Genomic DNA, 20,195 nt, shown 5'->3' with positions numbered 1-20,195 from the left:
GGCGGCGTTATACGCTCCCAACTCGGGGCAGGAAGGATTCCTCAAGGACACATTGGATAAAATAGAACGGTTCAACACGGGGGAGATAATATTGGGGGTGGGGGGTTCTGAATACTGCATGGGATCCCAATCTAGATAGATCGGCACCCAGACAGCAAGGGCAAGGCGCCCCGTCGAACGCCCTGAAACAAAAAATGGCCAACCTAGTGCTGGGAGACATGTGAACTCCAACCAAGAGGTCTTCACGTATTTTTCACACGTCCATAACACAATGTCACGGATAGATTATCTCTGGGCATCGACAAGCATCTTGGGGAAGACACGTAGGGTGGAGACTGGGTCCATCTCTCTTTCTGATCACTCCCCTCTATGGGCCGAGACATCGCTAACTCCAAAGGTCCCCGGGCTTTGGAACTGGAGACTTCGAGAGGAGGTGGTCCGGGAACCAGTGCTGGGAAACACCCTCCGGGAACACATCACAGAATATCTGACAAACAACAACCTACCAGAAATGGCGATAGAAACCCAATGGGATACGCTAAAGTCGGTAACAAGGGGACACATAATCGCTCTGAAGGCACAAAAGGAGAAACTCAACCTCCAATGGGAAAAAGAGCTAGAATCAAACATTAGCAAAATCCAAGCTGAAATGTTGCAGAAGCCTACATTGAAGCTACAAAGAGCCCTGAGGCATGAACAAGGTCAATTGGAGGCTCTCTGCACAAAAAAAGCAGAGAGACAATTGATTAGGCTGAAACACTGGTATTATATAAAGGCAAACAAAGCGGGCAAACTACTGGCTAGACAACTGAAGGGGAAAATACAAGACAGAGCGGTAATGGCAACGAGGGATCATAAAGGGGATAGGAAGTCACAAACTGCGGAAATTGGGGCCATATTTGAGAAGTTCTACTGGGAACTCTACACATCAGATCACCCAGAGGAGACCCCACAAAAAGCATATCTAGAGGGGATAAAACTACCAACAATATCAGATATAGAGAGGCAAACTCTAGATCAAGACATTACGCAGGAAGAGATTACCAAAGCGATTAGAGACCTCCCTAGAAACAACCACCGCACAATTCTATAAAACATATAGTGATTTATTTCCCCAGTTCTGACGGAACTATTTAACTCCTTTAAAGATAAAGCCAATATTACTCAATCGATGAATGAGGCAAAGATGCTGGTCATACACAAACAGGGTAAGGACCCGGAACAGCCATCTACATACCGCCCGATAGCGCTGATAAACATAGATGCCAAGTTGTTTACTAAAATCTTAGCCACCAGACTCACACGGGTTCTCCCGAAGCTGATCCACCAGGACCAATCCGGCTTCGTCCCCGGAAGACAAATGCACAATAACATCAGGAGGGTCTTACACATAGTTGAAAAGATGGGCATAACACACACCCCAGCGATAATACTGGCCCTTGACGCAGAAATGGCATTTGATCGAGTAGAATGGATGCTCCTGTTTCACACACTGGCGAGAATGGGAATAGGGGACGCGTTTATTAGAATGATCAAAGCCAACTACAAGTCGCCCAACATAAGGGTAGCAATGAATGGAGGATTATCCAACAAAATCCGAATAGAAAGAGGGACAAAACAAGGCTGCCCCCTATCCCCCTTGTTGTGCGCAATCTTTCTGGAGCCACTATTGGCGCAGATAAGAAACGGGAAGGAAATAAAGGGCATAGAAATGGCAGGCAACACCCATAAAATAGCTGCTTACGCGGATGATATGTTAATGATCCTGGGGGACCCGGTGACCTCCCTCCCACTCCTCATGCAAGAGATAGAAACGTTTGGGACTATGTATGGGCTGAAAATCAACAGGCAGAAATCAGAAATCATGATATTGGCGGGAGACACCTTACAGATCCAAGCACTAGCGGCCGAACTGCACCTAAAGGTGACAAAGTCGGGGGTCAAATATCTAGAAATCACCCGGACAGACAAGATACAACAGCTATACTCCTAAAACTACCCCCCCCCCTACTACAACAAATTACACAAGACCTAGGGAGATGGAACCCTCTGTCAATCTCCTGGTGGAGGAGGATAACGATGATTAAGATGACCATACTACCCAAACTGATGTATCTCTTTCAAGCCCTACCGATAAGAATTCCACCCCCTTCTTCAAAACCCTGACGAAGAAAGTCACGGAGTACATATGGCAGAGGAAAACCCAGAGAGTATCGAACGCGGTCCTTACAGCCCCTAGGGAGGAAGGGGGATGCGCCCTTCCTCACTTCAAGAAGTACTATGAGGCGGCCCAGTTGTGGGTCCTGAGAGAATGGATACCAGACATCTCCCAGAAGCTGTGGGAAGCCCGGGACAGAGCAGTGGCAACGACACCCACGAGACATCTGCTATGGGTTGGGAAGAATTACAGACATCCCAACTTACAAATTAGCGAAATCATGCAAGCAACACTAGAAGTATGGGACAAGGCAATACAGAAGGGAACACTGACAAAGGACCCAGCTCCATTTACGTCTCTTTTTAAAAACCCAGAATTCCCGCCGGGTCTAGAAAAAAGGGCATATCAGAAGTGGGAGGAGGCAGGATGCAAAATGGTAGGGGATATGTTTCAGGAACAACAGATAAGATAATTCGAAGAATGCACTGATCTGCTTAGCTTGAACCCAAAGGACAGATACAAATACGAGCAGTTAGCTCACTGGCTAGATTCCCCAAGAATAAAAGAAGCATTAACGAGAGATCTAAACCCCTTTGAAAAATACATTATGACACACGATGGAAAACAAAAATTCGTTTCATGCACATACAAATGTATAAACCCTAACCCTGAGGAAATACAGTGGCAATCAGGGCTCCAGATAAGGCGAGTACTAGGCCTTTTTACGCGTGAAAATCTTGTAAATACGCAAGCTTTAGTATTTTCCTGGGTACATTTACACACAGGTTTAGAGCAGAGGGCAGTGCAAAGGTCCGGTTACTTGACAGAAACCAGAAGGCTTCTTGTGATTTTTATCTACATGGATGTAATGGAAAGCCACCTCTGAAACAGAATGTATTTCTCTGAAGCCTTTCAAAAAAAATAAACAGCCCACTGATAAAAGGAATGGTTTCTTTCCATTCAGCTTCAAAAGCACTGTGCATGTTTTCCTAGAATTTTAGGATTGTATAATTAATAAGATGGAAAACTAAGTTGCAATTGAGATTTTTTTTAAATTTTCTTTTTTTTAACAAGTTATACTTTTTTCCAGTGAAAGCAAACCAGTATTGCACAATTGTATTTTTCAGAGTTCTGGTGCTGTGTGCATAATCATGCAGAGGCAGATCATTTTTACACTTACAATTCAATTTACACTCCAATTCTAAAAACAGTGTGTAAAATGATGACTATGCACAGTCTAGTTTACATCCATTCAACCTTGCAGTCAATGGGGTACATTACTATAAATGGTCAGTGGCAGCAGAGTCTTTGCTCAAGGGTAATTTTCATTACACTGATCACGTGTGTTCTATCCTCTCAAATCTTCAAGACTACACAAAAAACATCCAAAACCTGACTCTCAAAAGAAAGTGCAAGTGCAAGTGCAAGTGCTGTTCAAAAACAAACAAATGAAAGTTACATTGGTAATTGAAATAGAGACTCAGCAAAACCTGTCCCTGTGATAATCCAGATAGGTATTTAACTTTATGTAGCGCTTCATAAATGTTTCGTCATACATTTAGGTACTGTGATCATTATACCTCAGTCCATACTCGGTTAACCAACCTCTGAAGGATGTTAGCCAATAAGATAGCTCAGCTGGTTGAGCATCGTTGCTGCAATCTCTGCGTGATCTGTGGGTTGCGGTTTCGAATCCCGCCAAGTCCAACTCAGCCTCTCATCCTTTCGAGGTCAACAAAGGAGCACCGACTGGTTTGGTGGTAATTGTGATAAATATGTTCTATGTACAGCGCTTTGCCAAAAGAGCTATATAAGTAACCATTTGACCACTAGATTAGATATAGAATTTAGCATGGAGTCCTTGCCTCTCTGCACTGTTGTATCATAACATTGGCATACCATTAGGTAGTAATAGCTCCAGGAAATTAGGACTTTCATTAAACATCAAAAGACAATTCTGCTATCGAATCTCAAAACACACAATACAAATTCATGTATGCTTTACTATATAATTGGCTAGGTTTTAGTGATTTAAACATTGAAATATATACAGCAGAGCTCAAATGGCCAGAAATAATGAAAGGTGTATTATGTCACAATGCAGAAAGCTGCCGCATAGTAATGATTTCCATACAGTTTTTTCACACGTCGGCTGGATGTGGCACACATTTTACTCTCTTGCGAAGGAGAAAAGTCATTTTTACTCTCTTAAAATCACATTTACTCTCAAAGTTTAAAAATAGAGAGTAAAATACTCCCACCTCAAAATCTTATCTGGAGCACTGGTGGCAATACATGAAAAGATGGGAAAAGACCCAGGGAAGATCAATTCCAAAAGAGAACTGGGAATACATATGGGGGCTGATACCTAAACTCACGAGGACGGTACAGGCAAAAGAAATGTGGATGAAAGTTCTCCTACCATGGCACTATACACCAGAAAGGCTCCATAAGATGTTCCGGGGGAACCCCTAATCTATGTTGGAGCGAATGTGGGGGGGGAAGGAAACTGGAGACATATCTGGTGGGAATGCCCAAAGCTACGACAATACTGGGAGGAGGTGAAGGCACATATGAAACTAATGTTCCCAGGCTTGGGGGAATTGGGGGAAGAACTTTGGCTATGTGTTATGTGGGACCTGAAAGATATGAAAACATCAAAAACTCGGAAACGTAACTTCATGGGCCTCCTGATAGGAATTTGGCTGGAAATAGCCCGAAGGTGGAAGCAGAAACTCCCACCCCTAGCACTAGACTGGATAAGAAGAGCCTGGTCCCATATAACAATGGAGCACATCACGTATAACATTCAGGGGAATGGCCAGAAATTTAGAGACGATTTGGGCGGACACCTTGCAATATCTACAAAGTGATTATATGGAGCAATGGTGCCCCCACAAAATAAAGATATTGGAAATGTTTAAGTAAGAAGAAAATGGACGCATCCCGAGAAGCACTGTGAAAAACTGAGAGATCACAGGGGGGAGGGGGTGAGGAGAGGGGAAGTTATAAGTTCACTGTTGTAAACCCAATAAAAATATGTTAAAAAAAAAAAGAAAGGGAAGAAAAAAAAAAGAACAACCAAGAAAACCGGTGATTGTGAGTGACTCCAGGGAGAGACCTGGGGAGACTTTGAAAGGACCCTGTTGTGACTGCTTTGTGGTGATCATAAAGCCGAAACTAAGATTACTTCCCAAGGGATACTTTAAAAAAATGCTGATTGTTTTCTCGCCAACCGCCTTTGTCCTGAAGAATCACCATTCTAACAAACTATAGATGCACCCAGTTAAGAAAGGCACCCTATGACCTAACGGGATGCTTCCCTGGGATTTGGAGCTAGATGGGATTCTGAGACAAAGCCTTACCAAGTAGATGACAAAGACCCAACAAGCTTACTTAAGTGGTTTGTTTAAGTTCCTCTCTTTCATAAGATTTATAATAACCCGCTTAAGTGTCAGAGCTTTTGGTTATCCTCTGTGCTTTGTGACAACATTTACCTACTCTACTGGTCTTGCTCGGCATTAAGAAGTTCAGCTCAGTAGCTTTATCATGTATGTTTGCAACTCTACACTGGACATTTGAGTCTTGAACCCTTACCAGCCAAAATTAAAGGCATTCCACTGAAAGGATGGATTCCTTTTGCAGGGGTGAGCAGAAATTGGTATATTGCTGGCTTTACGACCAATTACAGCAAATTGAAGATTATTAATTGAACTTTACCTCAGCCAAGACATGGCTTCAATTAAAGAATGCCCCCTCTGAAGTGAGTGGTTAGTAGCTTTAGGGCTCCCAGTACAAATCACAAAATGTGTAGACCTGTTGAAAATCTGAGACTACTACAACAAATACACAGACATGGTGAACTGAAGAAATATGCCCATTTCTTTACTTGAAGGATTGAAACTAGGTAAATCATGATTTTCTGGATTTACTCTATATTATTGTAGCATTACCTGTCCAAACTACTAAGGTTGTGCCTTCTTTTGTCTGGAAGAATAGCCCCTCTTGGAATATCTCAGAAACAAATGAAGAATCTTAAGAGAAAGGAAGGTTTGAGATTCAATGATTTGCGCACTTTAATGCTGCACACTTTACATTGCCACCATGCCTATTCTATCTTTTCATTCGGGAGATACTAATCCAGCCTTGGTGTTATCTTTGCATTCGGGGACTTGTAGCTCTGTGTTTAGAAAGGGGAAATCTAGGACTGCAAGTCCCAGAATGCAAAATTAAAACCTGAACTGGACTATTCTTCTGAATGGAATGGGCCATGCTGGCATGTATATATTTGAATGGACCTGGCCTTCCTCTGTGCCTTGCTGCACTCTCCTGGTGCATGCCTCGATCCTGGCCGCCATCACTTTCTTTCCCTTTCAGGCTACAACTGCTTTGGCCTCTTTGATGCAGTTAAACTCCACTGAGCCTGCTGAGAATATTCCGTGATTGGCTGTCCCAGGGCTGCTTCTTCTGTGGGCTGGTTAATTTGTTTCCTCTAATTCTTTTTAGGAGATTGGGCATACCAAAGGTCAGAAGCCAAGTTAGCTATGAGTAGAGGGTATGATATGATTTGATATTTATAGGGTGCATGTACACAAGTGTTTTAAGGTGTAGATGGTTATCATAAAACCTAGCCCCTACATAACTTACAAAGGTGTTAGTCGGGGGGGTGACTTATGCCCCTATCGAGGTCCCTGTCCCCTAAGGAAGACTCACCTCCAGAGGTATCTCGCTTACCCTGTCCGCTTAAGTGTAGCAGGCTCACCCCTGGTCCCAAAGGGGTGGTTCCCCCTTGGGGAGAGGTGACGATCTCTCTGGAATCGTCACAGGTGGTAAGAGGAATTTGTGATTTAAGGTAATTGCATATCTTTAGCTTCGACATTGGGTCCTCCACCAACACAATAGCTTGTAGAACCTTTAGGAACTCGAAAAGGAGTCCTTACCCACAACGGACATCAGGAATTTGTGTCCTTGCTTTACAAATCTCAAACCGCATCATTCCGAATGCAAATATTGCAATTGTCCTGTTTCCAAACACGATTAACTACAGCATCGACAGTCATACCCACATTTGTCCGTCTGCAACTTGGGCAATCCTGCTATAAACTCATGTATAATTGGTATTGAACCTCAACTACTTTCTGAAGTTTGTTAGCAAGAGCAGAAGACAAATTCTACATTTGGTGAGCATGCCCTGGGTTGGGACTCTTTTAGAAGGAGCACTTAGCAGCAATTAAGGCGAATAGTGGATTGCCCATGAAGTGTCATTCAGCCTTCCTGATTTATGCAATTCGCTCCAACAAGATGTACAGTCTGCATAATGGAGACCGGAGAACGATTTCTATGCTGACTAAAGGAGCACTTTTGCCTTTTTTTTTTAAGAAGGTGGGACTCCCATATTGAATGGGGCAGTGTTTAACGACACTGCCAGGATCGGAAAAACTGACCAATTTCTTTGCATGTTCATGCTTTGTTGTTGAGAAATTAGAAGCCCATTGTTTGGGTTGGCTGAACCAGAACCTCCTATCCACATTTTGGCCAACAGCACTTTCGTGTGTACAACATCGAGAATAAAGATCAGTTCACAAATGAGGTGTACAATGGCTTCGCCGGTCTGGACGTACTCAAGATCACAAGCTACACTGCCCACGATGATTGAGGACCTAGGATTCGCTTGTTGTGATTGAGTCATTTTGAACATTTGTAAAGTGGCTGTACTACTGAGTTTATTGGAAAGGTGAATTGTGCAGGAATATTAGTCGCTTGAGCATAAGATAAATTGATGTAATTTGCTTTTTATTTTATATTGCTCTTATGGTTGGAGACAAGATTGGCAGATGAACCAGGAGTGGTAGGAGAGGGTGAAATTAGTCCTTTCATTTTCTTAATTGGTTTTATCCTTTCAATGTTCTCTTTTTTGATTTTTTTTCTCTATGCATACAACAATAATAAAAATAATTGGAAAAAGACCTACACCTTGCTCATACTGCACCTGTTGCATAGCTTTTCCACACATTTCAATGCAAAGCCCTTTTGTGATTACTGAAGGCAATTGCAGTTGTGAGGAAATACTCCTACTCTTGAGTTGCACCATGACACACCATTATTCACACAATTGATGGGCACATCCACATCACATTTGCAAATTGCCCATAACGTTTTCATGCAGGCTAGGGAGGTGCGCAAGCGCATGTCTTACCATACGTGGATAAAATGGTTTGTGAATTGGCTCTGTGTTTAGTTATGCTTGGGTAGTATAGACGGTTAAGCAAACTTGTGTGTAGGGTCAAAAGCATGATGGTGCTATCATATCGTATAGCCCTTATGGATCAAATCCATGACAATGTGATGCATTTTCTTTCTATGCAAGGATTCAAAAACATAAATAATTTAAAGATGATTATCTCCTTAAAACTGTAATGAATTTAAATGCACCATAAACCTAGTGGACTCTCGGTTTATGCTAGATGTTAGTCAAGTGCTATGTGTAAATTTAGAAATGTCGCATTTTACTTTTCAGACTCCTATGAGCACGGACCAGTCCTACAAAATGCCCACTGCACGCTGTGTTCATCTGATGTTGATTGCCATTGCCAATAATTTGAAGGAATCCTGGATTTCAGATCAGCCATTTTTGAGCATATTCTACTTATGGCAGTATTCGCCTACATGGGCTTGGTGGATAACAGAAAAGATTGGCAGAAAAAGAATAATGAACTTTAAAAGTGGATTGGTAGGTGATGTCTTTTACTTTCCCCATTTAAAAATAATTAATTTGTTTAATTGTTTCTGCTGATGCCACAAAATGTCCATCCCAAGTGCTCCCTTACCCCAACTCCCCTTCTTTCATTGTCCGATTGCTTCGCTTTACCTTCCTGCAGCAAGAGTCCACCTCTAGGCCTAAGGGATGGCAAATCCAGCTTCATGGGGCACTTTGACGTATCCAGACGCCACCTTTTATTTTGCCTGCTCCTCATTTCACCATGAAGAACCCCTGGCAGGGTTTTAGCATCATTCTGAAAGCGAAGTTATGGAATGGCTACAAAACCAGGTGTGGGGTGGTGGGTGTGGGGTTTTGGTCTGTGGCTGTGTCCACTGTGTGAGAGGAGTTTGAGGCTTATGAGAGACACTGGGATATATATCTGGGAGAAACAACTAGGGGTTCTAGCCCCTGCCCTGATTGAGCTGTACATTACCCCAAAAACAATGCACCTCGATGGGCAAAAGCCCCAGCTGTCCGCTGAGCAAGATAGAGTGAGGTTTGAGATGGCACGCAGCCTGCCAACCTGTTACGGAGTACAGTAACATTGGACAATACATCCAACACCCTAAACCATGTGCGAGGATATAAGCTGCGAAAGTCACTGTGAAAAAGTCAAACTGCTTACGAGCAAGCAGCCCCACACAAGAAGACTTCCCTGCGTAGACCCAACAAAGCAGTAGTAGCCATACTTCAGCAAGTCATAATGCATATACTTTATATTTGAACATAACCGTGTCCTCCTTGGTAGATACAGAAGCATTTAACGTTGGGCAAAGAAACACAGAGGGGCGCTCATAATGATAATGATAGCTACCCCTTACACTAACTGAAAAACCATACATGTAGGCCTCAAGATCCTTGAAGCATGAACACCCTCAGCAGAAAGCATCGGCCAGACCCTTGCAGAGATATGCGTACGCACACCAAGTTGTAACTTCCCAATGCAAGACTAAATGCTGTGCAGTTTGTCAAGGCAAGGGGGGGGGGCAAACGTCTTCCCAGGACTGTGCTGCGGTAGTGAGGTCTTGTAAAAGCAACAAAGAAAGATAGCAGACCGCAGTGCTAAAGGACAAAACACTGCCAACTGATTGGTCAAAAGACATCAGTTTAGCTGAGTCCCCATGCTTGTGTTCAACAGAGATATAACAATTTATGTTCCTAGGCAGTACATCCAAACATATCATAACGAAGGTCGCATGTTTGCAGGAACTGGACGACGAGCAGTGAAGAGTATGCTTGTCAAGATAGAATGATCAAAGTGCAACACTGCCCTCTGTAGGATAACTGTGAGCTCCAAGTGCTAAGAAAGAAGTCCTGCAAAGCACCATTACACATGAAGTAGAATCAATCGGGAGTCAGTGATTTTTTATGGAAACTCACAAATATCCCTCTCGGCATATACACAATAGTAGTAAGAACAACTTCATATATTATATAAGCATCATAGTTATATAAGCACATCAAATTGTATCCTGTATGGTATATGCTGAAATTTGGGGAGAGTCATTTTAAAAATGAGTTGGATAAATTTGAAGAAAAATTGCTGAAGATACTAATGAGAATGCCTAACAATCTCTCGTATGAATACATCCTATTAGAATGTGAGCTGAATAGTGTCAATAGTTGAGTACAACTGATGGTAGCTATGTTGTATGTTAAATTGACAAGACTCACCTACGGTACCTTTGTGGTGAAGCTAATGGAACAATATGGACAGGTAGATAACAAAGCTGATTTTCTAACCCTACATTGATGGAGAGGGGTTTACTGTAAATGGATTAATAATGATACTTCTTGTTGGCTTCTATATTCTATTGCTCAGACAAAGCAGAAGTTGAAAAACCTGGTATATGATCTAGATAGAGAACAAAGGATAGTTAACTTGGCGACAAAAGCTAATAGTAGAATATTTCTTGGTCATTTGGATGTGAGAGAGAGTAAACCATCTTATCAACTTGCCTATACTGATTGTACTACTATTCGCTGGTATCTGATGTTTAAATTCAACAGATGTAATGTCTTCGAAATACTAGGCGCACGAGTCGGTATTCAAAAAGAACTTGGATACTGCAGATTATGTGGAATAAATATATTAGAAACAGCACACCATATAATATGTGAGTGCGAAAGTCTTGTAGAGCTAAGTAGTAAACCTCTTATGGCATACGATAATATGCACAACTGCATTATGGGTGATATTTGGAGCAGACTGCTTGATGGGAATGATATGAATTACATTTTTTATATGATGACATTTTATGCGATGATATTAGCCATTTTAAAAGAATTATCAAATGGTATATTGGTGTTTTTATTGTGATGTGTTGATTTTATTGAGCCTTATTGATTCTTTTCTATGTGATTATATATGCAAAACTGTTATTGTTGTAAGCATATTATCAATATCTAGTGGTAATCAGAGTATTGCATCTTTTTTTCAAAGATCGAAAGGGATGTCGACATGGGTGTGACTGTAACACTATCTCTAACGTGATGTCTAGTGTACCCCAGATCCCTCACGCGTGGAGGTCCCACCAGATAGTTTTTTTCCACCAACCTAGTTGGCCGCTTATGCAGAGCTCATAAGACTTTATATTGCTATATCTATTCCCATGGCCTACGGGTGTTTAGTGAACTTGGACCACCATCTCAACAGCTGTATCGTGGGTTTTCTGCCGCCAATGCCTACATCTACAACTGCTCAGCGACTGTTGACCGCATGGCCATGGCCCTCAGGCGTGCCCTTTTCAGTAGGGAGAGTGGGGAGCGTTTTCTTTCTTCTCTCTAAGAATGCATTTCTTTCACCACTCTCTTTCTCTTGTCGGTCTGGCTGCTGCTAACCTCTGCTATAGAAAGGATTCCTTTTAGATTCTGCCCGTCTTGTAACTGCACATTTCCCTGGAAAGACACCCATCGCCAATGCAACAAGTGTGTTCCTCGTGACCACGACAATCGCTCGTGTAAGGCCTGTAAACTCTTTCGACAGGTGGACTAAGCGGTGGGCGGCTTACGCTATTCAGGCCGAAAACCTTTCCCCTGCCTGCGCTGTTGCTTCGGACGAGGAATCCGTTGGCAGCCATGGCTCCGATTTGGAAGCAATTGACCTTTCCGCAGAGCCCACGCGCTCGTTCCCGATAGGCAGGCTGTCGGCACTGTTATGCGGAAGTCACACCCTGGCGACAAGGGCACCCATGCACCACATGTAATTAAGCACACAACCCATAAGGCCTCTACGACAGGGTCATCTAAGAATTCCTCAACACCCATAGGCTCGCCGAAAATGTCACCTCGCGGTTCGGTGCCTTCCATGCAGCTGCAGCATTTGAATGGGCATACCAGTTCCTCTGGAACGGCGCTTCTATTAAAACTCCCACTACCGTCGACCTGCCGTCCAAAGGCACTAGAATGCCAAAGGTCTCGGGGTAGTGTCGCCGACAGCACCTACAGGCGCGCCGAAACCCTCTACGCCGTCAATAGAGCTTCTGAAGCTCCACAAGAAGCTTTCGGTTTCCGTTTTGGTGGCCGTAGTCTCAAGAGAGACCCCCTCTCCCCATGGGGACTATTCTGAGGCACACTAACCTCTTTCTAAGGTCTTACAGAAGGATTCACCCCCTTCTAGGCAGCCCTTTACACCCACTGACCCTTCAGCTTCCTCAGAATGGACCAGGGAGCGGTTTGAAGAATGTATGGCTAAGATGGCTGAGTTCAACTTTTCAGACCAGTACCAGACCAGTATGACAGCACCTTGAAGAGACATGGGGAAGTGGACTCCTGCCCCATCCACTCTCAATCTCAGAAATGTGCCCAGTTTCCCTCTTTGGAGGAACCACAGGAATACCGTGTTAATATCTTTGGGGACAACACTGAGGACCCGGCCTAGGATGTTTCTTACGAAGAATTTAACCTTTATGACAAGACCCTGTCTATCAAGACCCATCTGGGATCAGGCAGAGGACCAGGGCTCGTGGCACAGACCGCCCGATAACACTGACCCAGATGTCATCTGTCTTGATCCCCCTAGTACTCCTCTGCAGAGCGATTTGTCACCAGTTGATGACCAAATGCTGTTTACCTCCCTCTTAAAAAGAGCAGCTGACCGTTTTAAAATTGCTACGCACAAAGCGGCCCCTGAATCTGACTTTGTGGAGGACCTCCTGAAGGATAGCTAAGCCATTCCCTAATTAAATTCTATTAAAAGATGCCTGGCTCCTTCCTTACTGTCCCTTTCCCTTACACAGGCAGTTAATCCCTGTGTGGAAAAATTGTTTTGCCCAGCCCCCTCCGATCCTCTCTACATTAGGGGTCACGCCACACCAGACTCCTTGGTGGTAACAACCACTCGCAAGCTGGCAGGTGTACCACTGTCTTCGGCAGAATCCCATCCAGACAAGGATTATAAAAAAAAAAGTACACCCTTGGTAAGCGCATCACTGCCTCTGCAGCCTACTCAACGAGGATTGCCAACAACACCACCCTCCTTGAGAGTTACAGTGATGTTCAGTGGGGCCTAGTAGAGGATGGCCTTCAGGAAGTTCCAGAGCCTGCATGATCACTCCTGCTGGCGGTCGTGGCTGAAGGCAGACAAGTGACCCAGATTATCCTGAAAAACACTCTGAACTTGGCCGAAACCGCTGGACGCACCCTTGTGCAGGGATCCCTACTCAAGCAGCATACCTGGTTGAAGAACTCCAGGTTCAAACCTGAAACACAAGCCTCCTTAATTAACAAGCCAGTGGAGGAATCCAACCTGTTCAGGAAGGCGCTTGATGACGCCCTGGAAATGGCAAAAAAGGAGCACAAGACTTTAAAGTCACTTAGCAAGATTTTGGCTAAACGCTTTCACCAGCGCGGCAGCCCTAACGCTCGCTGGTCCTTTTGTGGCCAATCCTTCTCCCGCTCGCCCCAAGGTCAGTATGGCTCGGGGGGTGCCCTCTGGTCCTCCGTTCAGGGATCCTCTGGCAACTTCCAGTATCAGCAAAGAGGCTCTCGTAGGGGCAAGGGCAGTGGTAGAAACTCTGCTCCCAGGGGCTCCACCTCCAAGTGACCCGCCGGTACAGGCCTCCTCCCATGCTTCCTCGGTCAAGGGTCGCCTTTCTTCATGTATCCACGCCTGGGGATCACTTCAGATCAGTGGGTACTAAAGACTGTTGCCCACGGGTACTGTATCGAATTTCTCTGACCACCTCGCTATCACCCACCAAGAAGCAGACGCCTGTCGCCAGAACACCTGCACATCCTTCTGGGAGAAGTTCAGGTCCTGCTGGAAAAGGGTGCCATCAAAGTCGTCCCCCTTCTCCAGGTAATCAAGGGTATTTGTTTAGTGTATTTCCTTGTTCCCCAAAAGGATCTCACCATGCACCCTGTTTTAGACCTGCGAACAAGTATGTCAAACGTCACAAGTTCAGGATGACAACCCTTCAGTAGGTAAGCCCGTTGCTGCAGCAGAGGGATTACATGGCCACATTGGACATGAAAGATGCATACTTTCATATTTCAATGTTGCCAGCACACAGAAAGTACCTCAGGTTCATGATAGAGGACACCCACTATGAGTTCAAGGTTCTCCCCTATGGCATTGCCTCAGCACCAAGGGTGTTCCCAAAAGGTACTGGTGGTAATGGCGGCTCACCTGCACAGGCATTCCATCCCAGTCCATCCTTACCTCGACGACTGGCTCACAACAGGGGATTCATACGGCACATGCTAGATAAATACCCAGAAGATGGTAGATCTCCTCTTCAACTTAGGATTCTCAACAAAATGAAATCCAGCCAGGTCAAAAAGTTTCTGGGGGCTCTAATTCGAACAGAAGATTGGCTCGTCTTTCCCTCCAAAGAGAGGGTCAAAAACATGCTGTTGCAGGTCCTTCACTATGTAGCTAGTCACTTGGTGATTGTAGGCAAAGCTATGTAACTGCTGGTGTCCTGCGTCTTCCTAGTTCCTTATGCTCGTCTGCGCATGCGCCGTATGCAAGAGTGGCTCTCGGAGCCAATGGTGACAGGCCAGCGGCCAGTGCGACGATCTAGTGGTTGTCTCGGCAGCCCTTTTTCAGTCACTGCAGTAGCTTTCAAGGGAGAACATTCTGCAGGGATAAACTTTCACCACGCCCACAGTAGAGGCCACTCTTGCCACAGACGCATCTGTCGGGATGGGGGGGGCACTCACCTTCAACAGACAGCGCATGGCTTGTGGTCTCCAGCAGTAGCGTCTAATCATATCAACCTGTTGGAACTGCTAGTGTTCGATGTCCTGAAGGCTTTCCAGACACACCACCAGGGGAAGACAGCTCTAGTCCTCACAAACAGTACCACTGCCATGTACTACTTGAACAAACAAAGGGGCACTCACTCTCTAGGGCTATCCAGACTGTCCCAGAACATCTGGAAGTGGGAACTCAAACACATGTTCCTCCTCTCACAACATGTTCCAGGGGAACTCAATCTTCTGGCAGACGTAATCGGCACAGATTTCCCCCTACCCATAGAGCATGAATGGCAGCTACAAGAGGACATTTTACTCAACGTCTTTGCAGAATGGGGCTTTCCAGAGTTCGACTTGTTCGCCACCCTGGAAAATGCCTAATGGCCAGGCTAAGCCTCCAGATACCCACAGAACCCCTCAGAGGGGAACAGTCTCTGGATAACAAGGTCAGCGAGATTTGCCAACTACCCACTTTTTTTCAGAACCCCACTAACGTAGCAGAAAGGAGCCTCCACACACTCGATGTGAGGAGAGCAGGTTTTTACTATCTGGAAAAGACAAAGCTACTAAGAAAAACAAACCAGTTCTTTGTATCAGTGGCAGCTGGTAGAGAAGGGGATCATGCCTCTAAGTCAGCTATTTCCAAGTGGATTCTAAACAGCATCACACTGTGTTACTCTTGCCAAGAGAGATCTACACATCATGCATAGAGCTCACTCGACTTGGGGCACATGGGCTACCATAGCATTCATTGCAAATGTTCATCTAGATTCCATTTCCAAAGCAGCAACTTGGAGTTCTGTGCACACTGTTACACAGCACTACTGCCTACATACACACTCTAGGTCTGATTCTCAGGTGGGACAAGCAGTGCTAAGACATCTCTTTGCTACTGTTCCTTCACACATCCCACCACCATCTCTGGGTACTGCTCGCTAGTCTATGCACAGCATGTGATTCTAAGCAGATCCAAAAGCTTCAGAAGACAAACATTACTCACCGTAATGGTATTTCTGATGATTGTATCTGCTTAGATTCACATGCACCCACCCTTCCTCCCCTCTTGGAGTAGAAGGAACATAAACTTCTTACACCTTCTCTCTTCTGTACTCGCTCACGCAGACTATAAGGCTCCCTCACTGCAGAAAAAAACAACCAGTGGGACCTCAACGTGTGAGTGATCTTGTGTACACTACACGTCACGTTAGGGATAGTGTTACATTCACGCCCATGTCGACGTCCGTTTCGATCTACAAAAAAAAATGCAATACTCTGCGATTAACACTAGATGTCGACTATATGCACATCATGTGAATCTAAGAAGATACAATCATCAGCAAATACGATGGCGGTGAGTAATGTATGACACACACACACACACACACACCCTACACCCACACACTACAACAACCCACACACGTGGATTGGATGAAACATACTCAGTCACTCACTCCACACAAGAAGGAGCAACCAATCAAATGTTAAAAACATAAGATACAAGTTTAAAAGAACATTACCCAATAAGTGCCCTGTGAAAGGAGATGATCTCAATGCTAATGAACCAACAGCTTGATATTTTAATTTAGTCACAAGGTTAGAATACACTAATAGAGTTAGAAAATGTATGGAAGCACCTATAGTGCAAATGGCGATGGCAAATCATAGGCCTTGAAAATGGGAATAATTTGTAACATTTGTTGTCTTTGTCGTCTGTAATTTTCTATAAAACCGACCATCTTAAGTGTCAGAATTGAATGTCTTTTAGATAATTCCCGGCCTATACTGTGTTATAATACATTTTGTTGTTCTCATATCTCATGCATTCTTTTTTGGCTCTTTTGGATTGATTTGTATTACTTGTAGTGGGACTTGCCTTACAAACCTATATAACAAGGAAGTTCAAATCGGTACCCAAGGTCTTCATAGCCCAAGAAGCTGTTTCTCTGAACCAAAAGTATTTGCCTGCCATAACACTTAGAACCTAGTTTATCGTAATAAGCTGAGTCTCTAGATTGCCCCCTTACTACGACTGCCGATTCCCAGGTTTTTGTGGCACAAAGGGTAAAATGGATGTGTTTGAGAGAGGTGAGGTGTAGGGGCACGGTTTGACAGTGGCAATTGTGAGGAAGGCATGGTATCAAACAGTAAGACAGACACAAGTGATCACAGTTCAAGGGTGTTTGAGCTTCAGTTGGGTTTGAAAAACACCTATCTAATCCTAAATCTAAAGATAGGAGCAAGCTAGAGCCATCAAATAATAACGCAGTCCTAGTTCAGTCTGTCAAAATAAAAGGGCCTATACTAATAAACCTATTGCCAAACTTACTTTTAAATACAAATGGTGTGGGAAACAATGTTATGCAAAACAAAAGCGTTCAAGAAATGATCTGTCAGGATATTCAAGCCGTTGGCTTCCCTTCCCCACGTTTTCAGCCAGGGACAAGGCGGCACAATCGAGCTTAGCACACTGTCTGGCTTCTCTAGCACAAGGATGCAGTTCAAATCTCAGTATCAGGGCCTTCTGTGCAAAGTCTCTTTGTTATTCAAAGTCTCTTACCGGGCCTGATGCAACAAACATTCAAAAGTTCCTTTCTCCTTAGGATTCTCATGTACAATTTCTTGGGTGGTTTTCGATTCACCTTGGGTCCCTCTCCACTGGGCTCAGACCCACTTTAACACAAAGCTTTCAATTGATCTCCCTCTGCCTGGCCTAGACCAATTTCCTCTACTTTTCCAAGCTTTATTTCAGAAATCGAAGACTTTAGACTGTGCGCAGGATTTTGCTCAGCCCGTCGCAGGACCACTTTGATTCACAATTACTTGCTCTCTTCTTGATATACTCTCTTTCTCACTTTCACTTTGCCAATTCTCAGCTGGATACTGTAAGAGAGGCATGGCATCAACAGTAAGACAGACACAAGTGACCGCAGTTCAAGGGTGTTTATTGAACTTCAACAAGGTTATGGTAAACGTGTAGCTAATCCTAAATGTACAGATGGGAGCAAACTACTACCATCAAAACATAATAATGCAGTCCTAGTGGTGTCGTGTCAAAATAAAAGGGCCTATACTAAAAAACCTATTGCCAATCCTTACCTCTAAATACAAATAGTGTGAGGTAGTGTTTATGAAAAAGAAAGAAGTGTTCACAAAATTGTATGCAGGTTGTTCAGGCCGTTAGCCTCCCTCCCCACGTTTTCAGCACGGGACAAGGCGGTTCACTCTAGCGTAGCACAATCTCTGGATTCTTTGGCACGAGGATACAGTTCAATCACTAGCATCAGGCCCTTCTGTCCCCAAGTGTCTTTACTTATCAAAGACTCTCAATTTAGAAGGCCTGATGTACCAAAATAAACAAAAAGCTATTTCCCTCTTACAAGTACCAAATTCAGGTGATTCACATTTCACCCTGGATCCCCCTCAGCCGGGCTCAGATCCCTTTTACAATGATCAATACTTTAGATCCCCCTCTTCCGGGCTCAGATCCCTTTTTACAATGTTCATAGAATATTCTTCCTCAGGTGACTCGTTGGTCACACCGAATCTCCCTCAGCCGGGCTCAGATCCTTCCTCTTACACAATTAGTCTCCCTCAGCTGGGTTCGGACCAATTTCAGTTAGTATCAACTATCGAAGAGTTTCGAATGTGCACAGGGTTTAGCTTGACCCGTTGCAGGACCACTTCGATTTCACAATTCCTTTTACATTTGTCACCTCTCAGTTGGATACCTAACCGACACGTTCGAATGAGCACCCACATGGCGCCGGCCCACTCTGTTTACGGTATCTGTCTTGGCTTCAAAAGTTCAGTCACTCATCTGCTGTTTAATCGCTCATCACACACGCTTCACACACTGTTCTCTTCATATTTCTCTATATAATGTTGATGCTTGCAACCTTGGCTATAACACAGCCCGGTCTGGTATCCGTCTCTCTGACTTACTAGCTCTGCTGACTTTACTGGCGCTGCTTTGTTGTAGGAGCCAAGCACAGTACCACAGCTGCAAACGCTTCTCCCCGCCTTGGCTATCGACGCAGTAGAGCCCCCGGTACCTCTGGCACACAATGCAGGTTTCCTCAGCTTTAATTCCAGGTCTTGGGTTTCTTATTCTCAAAGGCTCATGAAAGTAACAGTCTTTCTCTGAAAAGGTTAAGGGCACTTCCCTCCTTGCAGAGCAAGGTACAGTGAGCAAAAAGCGGGTGCTGCAAACTCTCATCTCAGAACAGGTTATCATGCCATGTTCTTTCTGGAGAGGAGCGCCTGCTACCTTTTTGGAAATATTTGCAAGGAACTTGGGGTTGGTCACCCTGAGTTACCTGGGGGCAACCAGACGTGGACTCCCTACTCACTGTGCTCAGAGAGGCACAGCTTCACATCACTGATGAGGCCCAACAAGGCTGAAACACGTGTATGGGGTTGCTGTTGGTACTCTTGTTCAGAGAGGAATTGCCACAGCATTTCGGTGCTGGACTGCCCATGTGGGCGGAACAAAGACTGAAATGCAAATGGGTATTTCCCATCTGTGAAAGGTACAGTGAGCAAAAAGCGTGTGCTGCAAACTCTCACCTCAGAAGAGGTTATTATGCCATGTTCTTTCTGGAGAGGAGCGCCTGCTACCTTTTTTGAAATATTATGTGGTAATAGCCTGCAGTCTCTGGGCATATTGTCTAAGTAATTATCCGACTCTGCCTGACCATTGTGTGGGGACATGTCAGGTATATGGCTCGGGTGTTGGTCCGTTTTCTCTCACAGTGAGCTGTCAGTGAGAAAGTGTTTGTGTCGGCGGGAAAAGGGGCGGGGGTTGACTTCCCAAGTATCCTACCTGTTAGGATGGGGAAAATGTGTTACGGGGAAGGGGATACCGTATCTCGCTGTCCGGTGTCCCACTTCTGCTCCCCGAAGATCCCTGATCCAGTTGATCCTCCCGCACTGATCCACCCCAGGAACTGGATCCAAAAGCAATGGCTATGTCCTGGCCATCTGGATGACTGATCCCTGGGGACTAGCTGGTTAGACACCTTCAGGTTTCTCACTACCTTACAGAGACTTTCGACTGAGCACCCACACGGTGCCAAA

The 20,195-nt window shown here is 44.5% G+C and overlaps 1 protein-coding gene across 2 annotated transcripts in view; it reads left to right on the top strand.

Annotated features, from left to right (window-relative positions):
• The window catches only part of DHRS7 (dehydrogenase/reductase 7), a 399,399-nt gene that overhangs the window by 294,486 nt on the left and 84,718 nt on the right, over window positions 1-20,195 (top strand). For both annotated transcript variants that reach the window (XM_069638906.1, XM_069638905.1), the window contains exon 6: window positions 8,676-8,888. In XM_069638906.1, coding sequence (XP_069495007.1) covers window positions 8,676-8,888 — 213 coding nt within the window. The remainder of the gene's footprint in view (window positions 1-8,675; window positions 8,889-20,195) is intronic.

This window comes from Ambystoma mexicanum, chromosome 14 (genome assembly GCF_040938575.1).
Source record: "Ambystoma mexicanum isolate Mex_15411 chromosome 14, UKY_AmexF1_1, whole genome shotgun sequence".
Classification (NCBI taxonomy): domain Eukaryota; kingdom Metazoa; phylum Chordata; class Amphibia; order Caudata; family Ambystomatidae; genus Ambystoma; species Ambystoma mexicanum.
The sequence above is the reverse complement of the archived record's forward strand: the minus strand, read 5'-3'. Positions and strand labels throughout refer to the sequence as shown.